The sequence below is a fragment of the Mizuhopecten yessoensis genome, unplaced genomic scaffold (assembly GCF_002113885.1).
Source record: "Mizuhopecten yessoensis strain PY_sf001 unplaced genomic scaffold, ASM211388v2 scaffold3459, whole genome shotgun sequence".
NCBI classification, from domain to species: domain Eukaryota; kingdom Metazoa; phylum Mollusca; class Bivalvia; order Pectinida; family Pectinidae; genus Mizuhopecten; species Mizuhopecten yessoensis.
The window spans coordinates 406,030-426,090 of NW_018405055.1; the positions used below are offsets into that span (position 1 = coordinate 406,030).

Here is a 20,061-nt window from a genome sequence, read left to right on the forward strand (position 1 = left end):
AAAAATAACAACACTTTGTCAGGACCATGAGGCGATCATTCCTACCAACTTTCAGTTCAATCGGTCCAGCAGAACTTGACTTTAAGTTTGAAATAGGTTTTCAAAATGGCGGCCGTGGCGGCCATATTGGATTTCTGATCGACCCGAAAAATAACAACACTTTGTCAGGACCATGAGGCGATCATTCCTACCAACTTTCAGTTCAATCGGTCCAGCAGAACTTGACTTTAAGTTTGAAATAGGTTTTCAAAATGGCGGCCGTGGCGGCCATATTGGATTTCTGATCGACCCGAAAAATAACAACACTTTGTCAGGACCATGAGGCGATCATTCCTACCAACTTTCAGTTCAATCGGCCCAGCAGAACTTGACTTTAAGTTTGAAATGTAAAATGTTAACGGACGACGGACGACGGACGATGGACGACGGACGACGGACGACGGACGACGACGGACGAAAACGGATAGCAATAGGTCACTTGAGCTAAAGCTCAGGTGACCTAAAAAAGCAAAATTTTAAGAACAAAATGTAGTATTTTTTGCTAATTATTTCAATGATAATAGAAAAATATGGAAAATAATAATTTGCCAATCTCAAAAACCACTATGAGTGCAGTGCCTTAACCAGTGGGGAAACCACATTTCACATTTGATTGTTATTTGTTTTCCTGGTAGACGATAAGGTATTGAAAATGAGAACTTTCTCATTGCAGCAAGTAATACTAGGATACAACATTGATATGTTTTTAAAATTTTGTATAGATATATGAAAAGTTTTGAAGATGTTACCCAGAAAACTCACCGATGCATGAAATCACAGAGCCCAATTGATTTGCCTTAATTGACATTATAATTAATAGCTTTCAAAATTCTTGAACACTACCCTTTTAAATTATTCAGGATCAGCATCTGGTCCAGAAGCCAAATACAAGTTGCAACTACAGTATAATAAAAAAAAAATAAATAGGATTCATTTTAAACAGCAGTTCATAAATTATATGTGGGTTGCTTTTAAATTAGTGATCTTTGACCGAGTTGATGGGCCTTTAGTGTTTTTATTTTTCACTGATCTGATGACTTGGAATTTGAGTTATATTAAGAGACTTAATGGCCACTGATGGAATTATAGGTGACAGCCTAAGGTTCAGTGAATGTTTCCACAATTAGGCGACAGCCTAAGGTTCAGTGAATGTTTCCTCAATTAGGTGACAGCCTAAGGTTCACTGAATGTTTCCACAAATAGGTGATAGCCTAAGGTTCAGTGAATGTTTCCAAAATTAGGTGACAGCCTAAGGTTCAGTGAAAGTTTCCACAATTAGATGACAGTCTAAGGTTCAGTGATGTTTACTCACCAAGCGTCTCTTCAGTTAAATCTGGCGTTTCTCCTGTTCACACATCAGCTGTGATAACAGCTCTATTAAAGCAATCCACTTCTCGGCCACCACATTCTGCAACAATTACATTATAGGTGACAGCCTAAGGTTCAGTGAATTTTTCCACAATTAGATGACAGCCTAAGGTTCAGTGAATGTTTACTCACCAAGAGTCTCTTCAGTAAAATCTGGCGTTTCTCCTGTTCACACATCAGCTGTGATAACAGCTCTATTAAAACAATCCTCTTCTCGGCCACCACATTCTGCAACAATTACATTATAGGTGACAGCCTAAGGTTCAGTGAATGTTTCGACAATTAGGCGACAGCCTAAGGGTCAGTGAATGTTTCCTCAATTAGGTGACAGCCTAAGGTTCACTGAATGTTTCCACAAATAGGTGATAGCCTAAGGTTCAGTGAATGTTTCCTCAATTAGGTGACAGCCTAAGGTTCACTGAATGTTTCCACAAATAGGTGATAGCCTAAGGTTCAGTGAATGTTTCCAAAATTAGGTGACAGCCTAAGGTTCAGTGAATTTTTCCACAATTAGATGACAGCCTAAGGTTCAGTGAATGTTTCGACAATTAGATGACAGTCTAAGGTTCAGAGAATGTTTACTCACCAAGCGTCTCTTCAGTAAAATCTGGCGTTTCTCCTGTTCACCCATCAGCTGTGATAACAGGTCTATTAAAGCAATCCTCTTCTCGGCCACCACATTCTGCAACAATTACATTATAGGTGACAGCCTAAGGTTCAGTGAATTTTTCCACAATTAGATGACAGCCTAAGGTTCAGTGAATGTTTCGACAATTAGATGACAGTCTAAGGTTCAGTGAATGGTTACTCACCAAGCGTCTCTTCAGTAAAATCTGGCGTTTCTCCTGTTCACCCATCAGCTGTGATAACAGGTCTATTAAAGCAATCCTCTTCTCGGCCACCACATTCTGCAACAATTACATTATAGGTGACAGCCTAAGGTTCAGTGAATTTTTCCACAATTAGATGACAGCCTAAGGTTCAGATTCATTTTAAACAGCAGTTCATAAATTATATGTGGGTTGCTTTTAAATTAGTGATCTTTGACCGAGTTGATGGGCCTTTAGTGTTTTTATTTTTCACTGATCTGATGACTTGGAATTTGAGTTATATTAAGGGACTTAATGGCCACTGATGGAATTATAGGTGACAGCCTAAGGTTCAGTGAAATTTTCCACAATTAGGTGACAGTCTAAGGTTCAGTGAATCTTTCCACAATTAGGTGACAGCCTAATGTTCAGTGAAAGTTTCCACAATTAGATGACAGTCTAGGGTTCAGTGAATGTTTACTCACCAAGAGTCTCTTCAGTAAAATCTGGCGTTTCTCCTGTTCACACATCAGCTGTGATAACAGCTCTATTAAAGCAATCCTCTTCTCGGCCACCACATTCTGCAACAATTACATTATAGGTGACAGCCTAAGGTTCAGTGAAATTTTCCACAATTAGGTGACAGTCTAAGGTTCAGTGAATGTTTACTCTCCAAGCGTCTCTTCAGTAAAATCTGGCGTTTCTCCTGTTCACACATCAGCTGTGATAACAGCTCTATTAAAACAATCCTCTTCTCGGCCACCACATTCTGCAACAATTACATTATAGGTGACAGCCTAAGGTTCAGTGAAATTTTCCACAATTAGGTGACAGTCTAAGGTTCAGTGAATCTTTCCACAATTAGGTGACAGCCTAAAGTTCAGTGAATGTTGCCACAATTAGGTGACAGCCTAAAGTTCAGTGAATGTTTCCACAATTAGATGACAGCCTAAGGTTCAGTGAATGTTTCGACAATTAGGCGACAGCCTAAGGGTCAGTGAATGTTTCCTCAATTAGGTGACAGCCTAAGGTTCACTGAATGTTTCCACAAATAGGTGATAGCCTAAGGTTCAGTGAATGTTTCCTCAATTAGGTGACAGCCTAAGGTTCAGTGGATGTTTCCACAATTAGATGACAGCCTAAGGTTCAGTGAATGTTTCCACAATTAGATGACAGTCTAAGGTTCAGTGAATGTTTACTCACCAAGCGTCTCTTCAGTAAAATCTGGCGTTTCTCCTGTTCACACATCAGCTGTGATAACAGCTCTATTAAAGCAATCCTCTTCTCGGCCACCACATTCTGCAACAATTACATCACAATTTCATACACATTTTAGTGTTTATGAAAAACATATTATACAGCACTGAGTTTTCTGTTTTATTTGGAATTGGAAGGTCTGAAGTGTTACTTGAACAAAAATGTTTGCCGATGTGTTCAAAAATATACAGAAATATCACTCTCTAGAAAAAAAACTGTACATACTAAATAACCGTGTATAATCTTAATGACTTGAAATTTACTAAATAACCGTTTATAAACTATTAAATAACCTTGTATAAACTAAATAACTGTGTAAACTATACAAACTAAACAACTGTGTATGAACTATAAAAACTTTATAATCATGTACAGTATAAACTATTTAAATTAGATAACCATGTGTGAACTATGTATATAGATTGAGCAAAAATCCATACATAAACAAAATATACAAAGACAAACGCACACTTTCGTGTACATTTTATGTGATAAACTAATCACTGTGTAGAAAGTGGTTAGACTATGCTGATTGTTATAAATGAATTTGTCGAAACCAACATTTCATTCAGCATGGTTATTCTAAACCCATCAATTCAAGAAATATGTTCAGAACTATTCAGAATGTAAGCATTTTTCTTATAGCATGGTGAATATCTTCTACATATGCATACAATACCCCACAAATTAAGATGTGTTTTGAACTTTGATGATTGACATGACATATAGTTTTTCTTGCACTCTATGGTAGCTAGCTGTACATACAATTTCTTCTTCCGTGCGTAGTGAGCGTTTCTCGATTTCCACAGCAGTCAGATTCATCAACTCTTCCTGTATAAGTGCAATCTGAGTACTAATTCTCTGGTGCTTGGTGTCTTTCTGGAGCTGGAGCGCCTCAAACGCCTCGCGCTGTAACTGTCCCTGTGGAGGCAAGCAAACATATAACTGTTAGTATATCATGTGTGTTTATCGTTGTGAGCTAGGGCCGTTTGACCATACACACTATCTATAATAATATACAACATTTATATAGCGCCCTATATAATTTGTAAAAAGAACAAATATAGGGTGGTATTTACATGACGGCTTTGCAGAGATAATATTATGGTTTATATCAATATATTTATGATGAGTACTATAGGGTTTGAGTGGTGTATCCATGTTTAACTGGTGTTTGTTTATGTTAATATATTGTGTGTATTTAGGAAAGTGAGTACGTGTATTAATTGATATTGTACAGTAGTGTGAATGTAATATAATTGTATGTTTGTTATTGTTTTACCTTTTCATATCTAAAATTTCAATCAATCCAGTTATAGATTTTCAAGCCTCAGTTAATTTAACAATCAATATTCCCAAAATTAGTCATACTCTTATAACTGTATAAATAAATAGTAAATCTGTATCACCTGTCCATCATAACCCCTATTTTAATATTTATATCTACTTATACCACATCATGCTGAAACCGGAATGGGAGAAGTCTTATATAGACTTAAGCCTGTTGTCTAATCCTTTTGTTTTGGAAGCAATAAAATATCTTGAATTAAATATGTTAAGGATGCATGCTCCAATATGAACCTGAATATTTTCATAAAGTGTTTGTTTCACTATTTTTGTAGAATAGAAACTCATTTCACATGTATTTTGCAATCAATGATTATGGGATACTGTAAAACAGAAAAAATAATAATGCTTATTTTATTTTGCTCCCCCCCCCAACCCCCCAAATTAAAATGAGTGCAAATTCTAAAATATCTTGAATATCAACCAACTACATACCTGTTCCTTAAGGATGTCCAGCATTACCATGTTTCCAACTTCTCTGTGGTACAAAATGCTCTCAACCTGTCCACTGGCCAGCATAGCCTCACTGTTAAATACCAAGTTAAATATTAATCTCAATAAATTGCTCAATATACTTATAATTATGTGGTATTACTCACTAGTATTAATGGGGTTTTTTTTTTTTTTTACAAAATTAAAATAAAACTTTCTTAACAGTGACCGGTAAAATTTAGGAATAATTAATTTGACAATATTATTCCTCAAAGAAATTGTGATAAAAAAAGTGGTAAAAAAAACATTAGCTTCTGTTGTTTAAAAATATTTAGAATCAACTAGTCCTAGTCATTGTGCTTGCAAAAATATTTGGCACCTCTAATATACTACAGAGAATCACTTACTCTTCAAGAGCCTTTTGCATAGTAAATTCTTTGTTAGTGGTGTAGTCTTGTCGTAACTTCTCAAAGCCCTCTGTCTCAGTCAGGATGTATTTCATTGCATCTGGTACAATGTTAAGAATCAACAAAGATTTACTAAAATAAAGCTGGTACAATGTTAAGAATCAACAAAGATTGACCAAATGTTAAGTGTTCATCATAAAGAATCAGTTAACATCTTCCAAAGGAACATTAATACTACATAATGCATTACAAGGATTTACTAAAATAACATAGAGAATCCACACCTTTCTTTGCCCATTGTGTGACTAGTATTTGATAAAGACCAAATGGTATATAATTACCTAGAACTTCCTTCTTTCTCAAGTTCTGCACTTCTTCCCATCGGACAACAAATAGTTCTTCCTTCTCAATCCTAAAACACAAAACAGTCAATGTTACATATTGAATCAACCAAATTTCTTTTTTATGTAATCATTTGTACAGATTTAAACTGTACTACACAAACAACAACAAAAGACTTTGCATCCAAATCTTTGGTGAAATCACTACAAATGGCTGGTAATGTCCATTATTGTTCAAAGGCAAAAAGTTAAATACCAAGTATTTTTGAACTTAAATGAACATATAGAATAACTATGTACATCATTTTAAGAAATAGTGAAACAACACAATTATTTCCCCCCTTTCACATAGTCTTTAATTGTCATGATATTGTAATTATTAGCGATACAGTTATGGATATTACATCTTCCTATCGATATTACATCTTCCTATCGATATTACATCTTCCTATCGATATAACATCTTCCTATCGATATAACATCTTCCTATCGATATTACATCTTCCTATCGATATTACATCTTCCTATCAATATTACATCTTCCTATCGATATTACAACTTCCTTCTTTAATATCCACATCGTCACAGAAAAGAACGTACCTTTCATTCTCCAGTTGGTCCAGTAATTCCTCATTTTTCCTGGCTTTCTCATTCATTTCTAACATCTTTTGAATCAGGTTATTGGTCCCTTCCTCAACTTTTAACCCAACATAAATTTGTAATGAGTTACAATAACCTCCTTACATGAAGAGTATGTCAATATCACTGACCATCAGAGCCCGGAGTTCAAAAGGTGATTAGTTTTATCACTGTATAACAACATTTTTCAATCTCTAACAATTTGGTCAATACACAACAAAACTCCTTGTACCTTGGCATGTCATTTTACTCCAATATTTGCTATATGAACAGTTTTAACTCAATTAATGATTGTGTTTTAAAGATATAAAAAAAAAATGCGCTTTTAACTGAATAAGCTATCACCTATTGAACATGCAACTGGGCCCAGATGTTCAGCTGTGGGGAAAACAATACTGACAGTAATGCAGCAAATATTCCACAGAAATATCCAATTATCATTATTAAAGTATCATTGTTCTAGCGCTATAATATTCAGTAAAACAATTTACCAGTGACAATAATCTTATACCTTGCATCCACCAAGTAAATAGATTTACAGTCTAAATATAATTATCCTCCAATCATTTTTCATAATATGCATGAAAACGATGTTACTTTAGACAAAACCTTAAGAAAAATGCAATAAATTTAGATTTTTTAATTTTGATAATCATGCAGTAAATCATTTCAGTAATTATGATAGCTATCCAATAGAAATTCCTACTCATTTTCAGGTCTGTCAGCAGTCTGCTTCTCTCTTCATCCTTCTTCATACTTAACTCCTCCAACTCACGCTCAATCTTATTCTGGTCCTGTCAATACACAAATATTACAGTGACAATAAAAGGAGTTACATTATATGTAAGTCAAGATAAGTGAATATTTTTGGAATCTCAAAAGGAAAATGATAATAAAAGATAAACAATCACAAGTTCAACTTGAAGGGCTTCCCAGAAATATAGTGGGAGGGTGTGTGTAAGAGAGGTACTTTCTATGGTCTCCAGCACCACTATTTCTTCCCAGGATGCACAAATACTAACGATTAAAAACTACTTTAAACCCCACCACCAATATGGGGACACCAGACACTTGACTGATGACCTTTTTGTGTTTACATTAATTAGCGATAAAATAAATGAAGATATTTAACAAATGTGTTGAGGTATGACAAAGTAAGAAACATGTACAAAACAAATGTCAATACGTAGATATGATGGAGCAGCAAGTTCTTGTTTCTTATACTGTGTCAATATTGAAAGTGTGATATCAATGCCTACCTCAGCTACCATGTCAATGAAGGACTGCTTGCGGTTTTGGGCCAGACTGGCCAGGTAGGCCTGCTCTCTCTGGTTCTCTGCTAGGTTACGCTCCAACTCTATCTTCTCCAGTCGCTTCTTCTCCTGTACCAAACAGAGCCACACATCATAAGTGTCTTCCGTAAACATGTAATGGTCAATAGCTTCAAGTTATTTCTATTTCAACAAAAAATAATATATACGGTCAATTGAAACGTATAATGTCGTCAATGACAAAACAATAATACAAATTGAAAAAGGAAGCGAAGTCATTAGATGATATCAGGAGAAAGTATTACCGTTTGTGTACGTTGATCTTCCAAGGTTTTCTGGAAAAAGTAAATAAAATGTCAATAAGTAAAATATTTTTAACAAAAAAATGTCGGTCAGACACCACCTCTCCATGTTTCCTTATTTCAAATCTCTAGCACTTTTAACAATGGTCTTGACCTTTGACATAAGAATACAAAACACAGTCATATGAGGTATCATGATACTAATTATATATGTTAAAACATTCATCAAAATCTGGAAATGACAAAACATTTTGACTATCATTAAGCCCTGGAATTTTAACTCGTTCAAGGTAATATATAGGGGGATTAATGGGGTTGTACTGTTTGTTGTGTTTGTTAATCTATTTACTAGATATATATACAAAATTGGGAATTTGTATATATGGAAATATTTTTAAGGCTTCAACTTCATTAATCACCGACACAGTAAAAATTATCAATTAGTTTATTCATTTGATATATTTATATCGGATTGAAATATCGAAATGTAACGACTCACCAGCAGTATTTTCTCCTCCGCAGCCGTTTGGCGTAAGGAGTCATTCACACCACTTGGAGAAGAGTCATCAGGAGAATCAAGCACCCTTAACAGGAAATTGGACGGTGCCAGGTACTCCACTCTACTCTCTAATAAAAACAACATTACATGATGTGTAAACTCTGTTAAATTGTAAAGTATATATGTTCTCAAATGATGATGTAGTGATGATATACAGTAGGTCACTTATTTCCCCAAAAAATTCAAGGGGTGTACATTCACATATATAGGAATATGACATTTCTTTATGAATAAAAGTGGCATGAATTTTTGTTCATGTTGAAAGTTGAAGAAATATTCTGCTACTTACCATCACACAGAAACTGCATTATGGCCTCAGTACCCTGACAACAGACATCTGTAAGAAAGACAGAAATTCCATAGAAAAGTGTTATAATTACAGTAACATACTACCTAGGTATATATTGGTCGTTAGATGTATCAACTTATCAGAAACAAGTAAACAGGCAAACAGGAGAGCTTAATGTAATATTAAGTATTCCATGAAACTAATTATTCTTTGTTTTTGTAGTTTGATGTCTTTTTATAAAACTTTTAAAGCAATTTTTAAAACATCAGGATATTCGCAACTATTTTTTATTGCTTCTTGTGAAAATTCATAAAAAAAGAAAAATTACAGTTTTTTTCACCAAATCAAGAGTACTGTGTGAAGTATGGCTTAAATAGCGTCATTGGAATGCCTTAAATGCCAACATTAAGTTAAATCACATGTACAGGTACATTGTATTTCATTTATAGTCCTAGATCTTCTTAAATGGATTGCAGTCAATAATATTATAAATCCACTAAGCCTGAAGTTTTATAAGGTAGAGTTTTAATTATCCCTGTCCCACTGCACTGTATCCCTGTCCCACTGCACTGTATTCCTTTCCCATTACACTGTATCCCTGTCTCACTACACTGTATCACTGTCCCATTGCGCTGTATCCCTGTCCCAATGCAAGTTGTTTCCCTGTTCCTGCCCCACTACACTGTATCCCTTTCCACTTCACTTAATCCCTGTCCCACTACACTATATCCCTGTCCCACTTCACTGTATTCCTGTCCCACTACACCGTATCCCTGTCCCACTACACTGTATCCCTGTCCCAATGCACTGTATCCCTGTCCCATTGCACTGTATCCCTGTCCCACTATACTGTATCTCTGTCCCTCTACACTATATCACTGTCCCATTGCACTGTATCCCTGTCCCACTACACTGTATCCCTGTCCCACTACACTATATCCCTGTCCCACTGCACTGTATCCCTGCCCCACTGCACTGTATCTCTGTCCCACTACACTGTATCCCTGTCCCAATGCACTGTATCCCTGTCCCACTACACTGTATCCCTGTCCCACTATACTGTATCCCTGTCCCACTACACTATATCCCTGTCCCACTGCACTGTATCCCTGTCCCACTGCACTGTATCTCTGTCCCACTACACTGTATCCCTTTCCACTGCACTGAATCCCTGTCCCACTCCACTGTATCCCTGTCCCACTGCACTGTATTCCTGTCCCACTACACTGTATCCCTGTCCCAATGCACGGTATCCCTGTCCCAATGCAAGTTGTATCCCTGTTCCTGCCCCACTACACTGTATCCCTGTCCCACTACACTGTATCCCTGTCCCACTACACTATATCCCTGTCCCACTATACTGTATCCCTGTCCCACTACACTATATCCCTGTCCCATTGCACTGTATCCCTGTCCCACTACACTGTATCCCTGTACCACTACACTGTATCCCTGTACCACTGCACTGTGTGTTTTCATGTATACAGTAAGATCCCTTTAAGATTGTTTTTGATATAACTGTATAGTCAGAACACCTTTGTTGATCAAGTAGCTCAGTCTTCTTAGAAAATATTTATCAAAGCTATAGTCATGACAGAAAGAACTGTTTCCAATGTGTAGTTACAGCTTTTGACAGTGGTACGAGGATCCTTAATCAATGGAGTAGTTAACAGCCAGTGATGCCCACTGTTTATAAACTACAACATCTCAAGTTTTATGATAACATAATCATAACACCAGACATAAAAGCTACAGTCTCACGACTAACAACCAATGATGGTTGGTGTATATCAGTGGCAATGCAGAACAAATGTAAATATTTACACTCAAGTCTAGACTGCATCCAAGGACTGGAATAGGCCCTCACTACTGTTTGTGTACATATTTTGTGTGAAAAAAATAGTTTTAATTACCTGCTGGAGGATATGTCATTTTTTCAGCATCCAGTATTATAGTTTCTAACGTTACAACTTGACATAGTTCTTTCGGTAAAGAGGTGATAAGATTATCGGATATATCCAGTAGCCGTAGACTCTTCATTCTACAAATGCTCATCGGAAATATCTTGAATTTATTGCCTGTAAAAGATTCAGGTGAAAACAAATAAGATTCTTTATCAATGAAATAAGACTCTCATCAACTTTGTTTAGTTACATTGATTACATTATTTTTTTATTATTTTTTACTAAGCGGAAGATAAAAATTGCATTATTGACCAATCGGAATGGTCACTGTGCATGCTGTATCTATGAAATTGAGATTTCAATGCTTAATGAGATGGTACTGAAGTTTAAACAAAAGTATGCATGTAATTAGGCGTTATATTGCATTCATATAACCCAACTTAACTACATTAATTAGAAATCTGACCTCGTTTGCCTAATAAAGATGACTTAAAGCAGATAAATAGTTCTGTCCAGTCAAACAAAAAGGGTACCAACAACTAAGGTATCACAATGAATACCATTGCCTCATGACCAGATATCCTTAACTCATCAGTTATAGGTATCACAATGAATACCATTGCCTCATGACCAGATATCCTTAACTCATCAGTTATAGGTATCACAATGAATACCATTGCCTCATGACCAGATATCCTTAACTCATCAGTTATAGGTATCACAATGAATACCATTGCCTCATGACCAGATATCCTTAACTCATCAGTTATAGGTATCACAATGAATACCATTGCCTCATGACCAGATATCCTTAACTCATCAGTTATAGGTATCACAATGAATACCATTGCCTCATGACCAGATATCCTTAACTCATCAGTTATAGGTATCACAATGAATACCATTGCCTCATGACCAGATATCCTCAACTCAGCAGTTATAGGTATCACAATGAATACCATTGCCTCATGACCAGATAGCCATAACTCATCAGTTATAGGTATCACAATGAATACCATTGCATCATGACCAGATATCCATAACTCATCAGTTATAGGTATCACAATGAATACCATTGCGTCATGACAAGATATCCTTAACTCATCAGTTATAGGTATCACAATTAATACCATTGCCTCATGACCAGATATCCTTAACTCATCATTTATAGGTATCACAATGAATACCATTGCGTCATGACCAGATATCCTTAACTCATCAGTTATATGTATCACAATGAATACCATTGCCTCAAGACCAGATATCCTTAACTCATCAGTTATAGGTATCACAATGAATACCATTGCCTCATGACCAGATATCCATAACTCATCAGTTATAGGTATCACAATGAATACCATTGCGTCATGACCAGATATCCTTAACTCATCAGTTATTATTCAATAAGGATGGGACAATCATGACATTATGATTGTCAATATATATTTTGCATAATAGATCTACAAAATATAAGAAAGTTTCATCCATTTTATTGTCTAATACATCTAGAAAATGGTCTTAAATTTAAAAAGACTATGATCACGAACAATGAAGGACACCTTACCTTTTACATTCAAGGTCTGGAGATGGCGTAGTTTTGTAAGGCTGTCAGGTAACCGTCCCAATCTATTATTTTCTAGATTTAAAACCTGGAAATAAACACCAAAATTTAAATAAAAGTTTTCGAACATAAATGAACGCACTAAGTTTGAGAGGACCAGAACGTGTTAACTAAGGAGGCAATCATATCTAATAGACCCTGTGGTATTTCTATATTCAATTTTCAATTGATATAAAAATAATACAACATTGATATTAAATCACCTTCATTCCCAACAAAAGTGCCTTAATTAAACAATACTACTGGAATACCAAGACAATCTTTAATAGAAAAAGATAATTCTGTCCTTTAAAACACCAATGGGATAACCTGATTAGTGGTGACTGTGATAGTGGGACAACTGGATTAGTGGTGACTGAGATAGTGGGACAACCTGATTAGTGGTGACTGAGATAGTGGGACAACCTGATTAGTGGTGACTGTGATAGTGGGACAACCTGATTAGTGGGACAACATGATTAGTGGTGACTGAGATAGTGGGACAACTGGATTAGTGGTGACTGTGATAGTGGGACAACCTGATTAGTTGTGACTGTGATAGTGGGATAGCCTGATTAGTGGTGACTGTGATAATAGGACAACCTGATTAGTGGTGACTGTGATAGTGGGACAACCTGATTAGTGGTGACTGTGATAGTTGGACAACCTGATTAGTGGTGACTGTGATAATGGGATAACCTGAATAATGGTGACTGTGATAGTGGGACAACCTGATAAGTGGTGACTGTGATAGTGGGACAACATGATTAGTGGTGACCGAGATAGTGGGACAACTGGATTAGTGGTGACTGAGATATTGGGACAACCTGATTAGTGGTGACTGAGATAGTGGGACAACCTGATTAGTGGTGACTGTGATAGTGGGACAACCTGATTAGTGGTGACTGTGATAGTGGGACAACCTGATTAGTGGTGACTGTGATAGTGGGACAACCTGATTAGTGGTGACTGTGATAGTGGGACAACCTGATTAGTGGTGACTGTGATAGTGGGACAACCTGATTAGTGGTGACTGTGATAGTGGGACAACCTGATTAGTGGTGACTGTGATAGTGGGACAACCTGATTAGTGGTGACTGAGATAGTGGGACAACCTGATTAGTGGTGACTGTGATAGTGGGACAACCTGATTAGTGGTGACTGTGATAGTGGGACAACCTGATTAGTGGTGACTGTGATAGTGGGACAACCTGATTAGTGGTGACTGAGATAGTGGGACAACCTGATTAGTGGTGACTGTGATAGTGGGACAACCTGATTAGTGGTGACTGTGATAGTGGGACAACCTGATTAGTGGTGACTGTGATAGTGGGACAACCTGATTAGTGGTGACTGTGATAGTGGGACAACCTGATTAGTGGTGACTGTGATAGTGGGACAACCTGATTAGTGGTGACTGTGATAGTGGGACAACCTGATTAGTGGTGACTGTGATAGTGGGACAACCTGATTAGTGGTGACTGAGATAGTGGGACAACCTGATTAGTGGTGACTGAGATAGTGGGACAACCTGATTAGTGGTGACTGTGATAGTGGGACAACCTGATTAGTGGTGACTGTGATAGTGGGACAACCTGATTAGTGGTGACTGTGATAGTGGGACAACCTGATTAGTGGTGACTGTGATAGTGGGACAACCTGATTAGTGGTGACTGAGATAGTGGGACAACCTGATTAGTGGTGACTGTGATAGTGGGACAACCTGATTAGTGGTGACTGTGATAGTTGGACAACCTGATTAGTGGTGACTGTGATAATGGGATAACCTGAATAATGGTGACTGTGATAGTGGGACAACCTGTTTAGTGGTGACTGTGATAGTGGGACAACATGATTAGTGGTGACTGAGATAGTGGGACAACTGGATTAGTGGTGACTGAGATATTAGGACAACCTGATAAGTGGTGACTGAGATAGTGGGACAACCTGATTAGTGGTGTCTGTGATAGTGTGACAACTGGATTAGTGGGGACTGAGATAGTGGGACAATATGATTAGTGTTGACTGAGATAGCGGGACAACCTGATTAGTTGTGACTGTGATAGTGGGATAGCCTGATTAGTGGTGACTGTGACAGTGGGACAACCTGATTTGGGGTGACTGAGATAGTGGGACTACTGGATTAGTGGTGACTGAGATAGCGGGACAACCTGATTAGTTGTGACTGTGATAGTGGGATAGCCTGATTAGTGGTGACTGTGACAGTGGGACAACCTGATTTGTGGGGACTGAGATAGTGGGACAACATGATTAGTGTTGATTGTGATAGTTGGATAAGCAGATTAGTGGTGACTGTGATAGTAGGACAACCTGATAAGTGGTGACTGAGATATTGGGACAACCTGATTAGTGGTGACTGAGATATTGGGACAACCTAATTAGTGATGACTGTGATAGTGTGACAACCTGATTAGTGGTGACTGTGATAGTGTGACAACCTGATTTGTGGTGACTGAGATAGTGGGACAACTGGATTAGTGGTGACTGAGATATTGGGATAACCTGATTAGTGGTGACTGTGATAGTAGGACAACCTGATTAGTGTTGATTGTTTTAGTAGGACAACCTGATAAGTGGTGACTGTGATAGTAGGACAACCTGATTTGTGGTGACTTAGATAGTGGGAAAACCTGATTAGTGGTGACTGTGATAGTGGGACAACCTGATTAGTTGTGACTGTGATAGTGGGACAACCTGATTAGTGGTGACTGTGATAGTAGGACAACCTGATTAGTGGTGACTGTTATAGTGGGACAACCTGATTAGTGGTGACTGTGATAGTGGGACAACTGGATTAGTGGTGACTGAGATATTGGGACACCCTGATTAGTGGTGACTGTGATAGTGGGACAACCTGATTAGTGGTGACTGTGATAGTAGGACAATCTGATTTGTGGTGACTGAGATAATAGGACAACCTGATTAGTGGTGACTGTGATAGTAGGACAACCTGATTAGTGGGGGCTCATGAGCTAGTGGGACAACCTGATTAGGTGTGACTGAGATAGTAGGACAACCTGATTAGGGGTGACTGAGATAGTGGGACAACCTGATTAGGGGGGGCTCATGAGCTAGGGGGACAACCTGATTAGTTGTGACTGAGATAGAAGGACAACCTGATTAGTGGTGACTGAGATAGTAGGACAACCTGATTAGTGGTGACTGAGCTAGTGGGACAACCTGATTAGTTGTGACTGAGATAGAAGGACAACCTGATTAGTGGTGACTGAGATAGTGGGACAACCTGATTAGTTATGACTGTGATAGTGGGACAACCTGATTAGTGGTGACTGTGATAGTAGGACAACCTGATTAGTGGTGACTGAGATAGTGGGACAACCTGATTAGTGGTGACTGTGGTAGTGGGATAACCTGATTATTGGGGGCTGAGATAGTGAAATAACCCTCTTTTTAGTGGCTGAAAAGATCAAGTTCATTTAATTCACACCTCGTCAATAAACTGAAATGAATCAATGACATCTTATTAATTTACTGAAATGATACTTCGAAATAATAAACGGAGGATACCTTCAAAATTAAAAATCAAGAACATAAAACTTTACAGTGCATTTATAATTTTCAAACATTATAAAAAAGACACTTACCTGCAGTTTTGACGAACCACCAAGTTCAAAAGGCAGTAATTTGACTTTGTTATTATGAAGATCCAAAACCTAAATTAACATATGTTTGCATGTTAGTAGCAAAAAAAATAGAAACCTGACAGACTCTTCAGGCAAGAGGAATATGTTAACCAATTACCTAGTATCGAAATTGAGAAAAATGATTTCAATAGCATAGGTCTCCTTAAAAGCATATGTTGAACTTTGACCCCTGGACTTAACCAATTTTATCTCTCCAGGGATCTGATATGTACAAATATCTCAATTATAAAAATAATCCCTGCAGTACTTCTTCCTTAAATATAAAAACAACAAAATTTAAAACAAAAAATATAAAAGTCCATTATCTTACAAAATGTAGCAAGTAAACTTTGATTTTTGTATCACATTCCACCTTTTTCCTGTTACTTACCCTCAGCATTTTGAGATCTCCCACCTTACTGTGATCTAACCCCAATATCCAGTTGTCATTCAAAAGCAATGCCTGGAAACAAACAATACCATGTACATAAACAAATGTATAGCAAAACCAAAAATGCTGTTTCCAGTTGTATATATGTGACCATCCAGAATGCTATATTTCTGTGGAATTCCAAATTTAATTCAGAGAGGTAGTTATTAGCCATTAGCTAGGGCAAAACTAAAGTCATATAATACAATATATATTAATCTTTGTTGTAGTAGAGTTAATAATTTGGCAACCCAAGAAAAACATTTCCTTAGACCACACAGAAATACCACATTCCATAGGTACATAACTAGCTGTATCGCTCTTATCAAGTTGATGTATGTTCTAAGTATCCCTCTAACATCTTATAATCATAATGACGGGAATATTGTAATGTCATGTGAAAGCTTTCATTGTACTTATACTTCAGCAGCATTTTGTTGGTTATATATATATATGTATACCCTGTAATGAGAATACCAGCAATTCTATATACTACTATAAACAATGCAATGACTAGAAGGAGTTCTAGATAGATGACTTCTATAAAGTAGGTTCCCTCTACATGATTGATGTGTGAAACATACATTTTTCAGTCTTTAAATCATTAAAATAATGTGCAAGAACTTAAAGAAGCAGGGAAAGTCAACAAAACCAGACTTCAATATTTCCTTTTGAACCGCTATGTCCAGTGTATCGAGAAACTACATGTATGAACCCTAAATGTATATTTAATTAGGCTTCAACATTTTAAAAGTAATGACATTGAACTCAGAGACAAATATGCTTTTATATTTATATTTCTGTAAATCAAATTAATTTGTTCAATTAATACTTATTCTAAAAATTATTTGAGGACAGACAGGACATTCCCAATTGATATATTTGTGACTTTTAATCAATAAAGATATCTTGGAACAAGTACTAATTGTAATGGGGGACCATTATTGAAGTCCCCCAAACTGCCCCCATTGTTGCAAAGATACATCAGAAAAGGATCACAATGGCATAAAACATGTGCACCTTCATACTAAATTTGAGTGAAATCGAACAATATCTGAATTTCGATAAATCTGAAGCCTCCATATTGTTGGTATGGCAACGAAACCTATGCAGTTGAATTTGCAGTCTCCTAATACCCCAATATACCAATTTTAATAAAAATCAAACAATATATAAATTTCGACCAATCAGAAGCCTCTGTGTGGTTGCTATATAGTTACTATGGCAACAACACCTATGTTGTTGAATTCGCAGTCCCCTAATACTCCTATATATACCAATTTTTATCAAAATAGATAAATATCTACCCCATAGTCGCAAAGATGCATCAGAAAATGATCGCAATTAATGCCTTTAACCACAGGTGTCTACATACTATTTTTGAATGAAATCGAACAATTTCTAAATTGCAACCAATTAGAAGCCTCTGTGTGGTTGCTATTGCAACGAAGGTATGCAATTGAATTTGCAGTCCTTTAATATCGAAGTTTGGGGTATTTTATAATATGAATTTATTTTTCATTATGAACTAATTATATAATCACCTACCTCTTTGTTGAGTACTTTGCACAAAGAGTATACATTGGGCGGCACCTTGAAATATAAAAGAGAGAATTTATTTATATATAATTTCAAAGAAATATTCTCATTGCAAAATACTTTTAGATTTCACAAGATACACGTTTTTGTGCTGAAGCTTTCTTACATTCTCTGCAACCCTGAAATATATCATGACAAAATTGAAGGATTATTCAAACAGACTAATTTGATCCTTTGATGTACTTGCATGCAGCATGTGGGTAAAATCACATTAGCAGTACTTAAGAGAGGAAAAAAACAGTTACTTAGCTCTCTTGCAATTGGGTGTCATCCATTCCAGTGGGATAATTTTAAATGCCCACCACCTTCAGATATTTCCTGTCAAATTGTTAATTTCCCATTCAGGGGTTAAGAAGGAAAAGTCATGTGAAGATACTATTGATGGGTAGCAGATGGACAGATGACAGACAGCTTACCTAGCATGGTCCTTCAAAACTAGGTAGCTATATAAAGGCTTAAACCTTTGATGTAGAAATGAGTGGTAGATTGTGGTAATGGATGGAATCATTATGGTTTATAGGAAGTTATTTTGGATTTAAATATTTACAAACCTCTGACATTTCACAATTGGATAGGTCAAAGTTAGGTTCGGGACTCTCCTGGCCCTACAAAGCGAACAAAACATGTTTCAGTATATATGTCAATGCTTATATAAAAAATAATTTTGTATATTGCTATTAAAATGCTTTTATCTGTTCATTTCTATAAATCTGACAGGTTTTTATATCAGACATTGTGCTAGACAGTATATACTACTGTTAACAAGATAAAGTTTGCATGTCACAGAACTTGATCTGTATTAATGATAATATCCCATATTTTACAGCACTTTCTTCTTAGCAAAATTCTATTCAGTAGACAAAAAGTAAATGTATTATACATTTGTATTCTTTTCAAAACAAAATTTCTGCAGCTCCGAGGCAAGATAGGGGTACAAATTTATATGAACAGCTCTTACAAGTACTTTATTGATTTCCTTTAGCTTTCTATTACCAGGTAAAGCAAATGGTCCAATCGGCGCTTTGCCCCTGCACTCTGACTTCTGAACAGTGACATCTTCTTCTTGCTGCTCCGTTTCTTTTCCAATTTTGGAGTTACCTTCTCCTGATTTTGGTCTGAATCACTATCTGAGCTGATGTCATTGTTACCAGACGAAGGACTGGATGGCAATGACATTGATGTCTGCTTGGATCCATTATGGCCCATTCAGGCCTTTAGTGTGAGATACCAACTGAAAAAACCCGATCTAATCATAACAAGAAACAAAGAGTATAGCAAGGAGTTTAGATCAGTCATTAGTAAGAATTTTGAAGTTTCATTGCAACCGAGTGAAAACAAGAAATATTCCTTATATAATCAATCAGCGTTCCTAATATAATTTATCAGCTGTACATTTAAACCTATATAATGAAATCTTGTAATTGTAAATTATCTTATATACTCCAAAGTAAGAATTTTGAAGTTACATTGCAACTGAGTGAAAACAAGAAATGTTCCTTACATAAAATAATCAGCTGTACATTTAAACCTATAAGGAAATCTTGTAACTGTAATTGTCTTATATACTCCAACTATCTCCTTCGATCTATTCTAGTCCTATTCTAATTCTTCACTTCATACCATAACCCTACTATGTTTTCTCATGAAATGATTGGTCGAACGGCCGTAATAGAAAACGTAAAACCCTTAAATAAATACGAAAGTGACCAGTTCCTGTGACCTAACGAAATTCAGGGCAGGTACATATCATATAGTTCGTATTTATCATATCAATAACGTATAGGGCTATTACCCCCCCCCCCC

General features: G+C 36.5%; 1 protein-coding gene across 1 annotated transcript in view; it reads right to left on the reverse strand.

The window, feature by feature from the left end:
• Positions 1 to 20,061, reverse strand: part of LOC110447558 (E3 ubiquitin-protein ligase LRSAM1-like) — a 36,640-nt gene that overhangs the window by 16,145 nt on the left and 434 nt on the right. The window contains exons 2-19 of the mRNA XM_021493333.1: positions 19,252 to 19,489; positions 18,810 to 18,863; positions 18,208 to 18,252; positions 16,621 to 16,692; positions 16,191 to 16,259; positions 12,529 to 12,613; positions 10,974 to 11,138; positions 9,061 to 9,108; positions 8,712 to 8,839; positions 8,216 to 8,245; positions 7,899 to 8,021; positions 7,346 to 7,433; positions 6,601 to 6,697; positions 6,001 to 6,071; positions 5,660 to 5,759; positions 5,256 to 5,346; positions 4,239 to 4,394; positions 3,420 to 3,515 (exon numbers count right to left, since the gene is read on the reverse strand). Of these exons, the coding sequence (XP_021349008.1) occupies positions 3,420 to 3,515; positions 4,239 to 4,394; positions 5,256 to 5,346; positions 5,660 to 5,759; positions 6,001 to 6,071; positions 6,601 to 6,697; positions 7,346 to 7,433; positions 7,899 to 8,021; positions 8,216 to 8,245; positions 8,712 to 8,839; positions 9,061 to 9,108; positions 10,974 to 11,138; positions 12,529 to 12,613; positions 16,191 to 16,259; positions 16,621 to 16,692; positions 18,208 to 18,252; positions 18,810 to 18,863; positions 19,252 to 19,464 (1,731 nt within the window). The 5' untranslated portion in view covers positions 19,465 to 19,489. The remainder of the gene's footprint in view (positions 1 to 3,419; positions 3,516 to 4,238; positions 4,395 to 5,255; positions 5,347 to 5,659; positions 5,760 to 6,000; positions 6,072 to 6,600; positions 6,698 to 7,345; positions 7,434 to 7,898; positions 8,022 to 8,215; positions 8,246 to 8,711; positions 8,840 to 9,060; positions 9,109 to 10,973; positions 11,139 to 12,528; positions 12,614 to 16,190; positions 16,260 to 16,620; positions 16,693 to 18,207; positions 18,253 to 18,809; positions 18,864 to 19,251; positions 19,490 to 20,061) is intronic.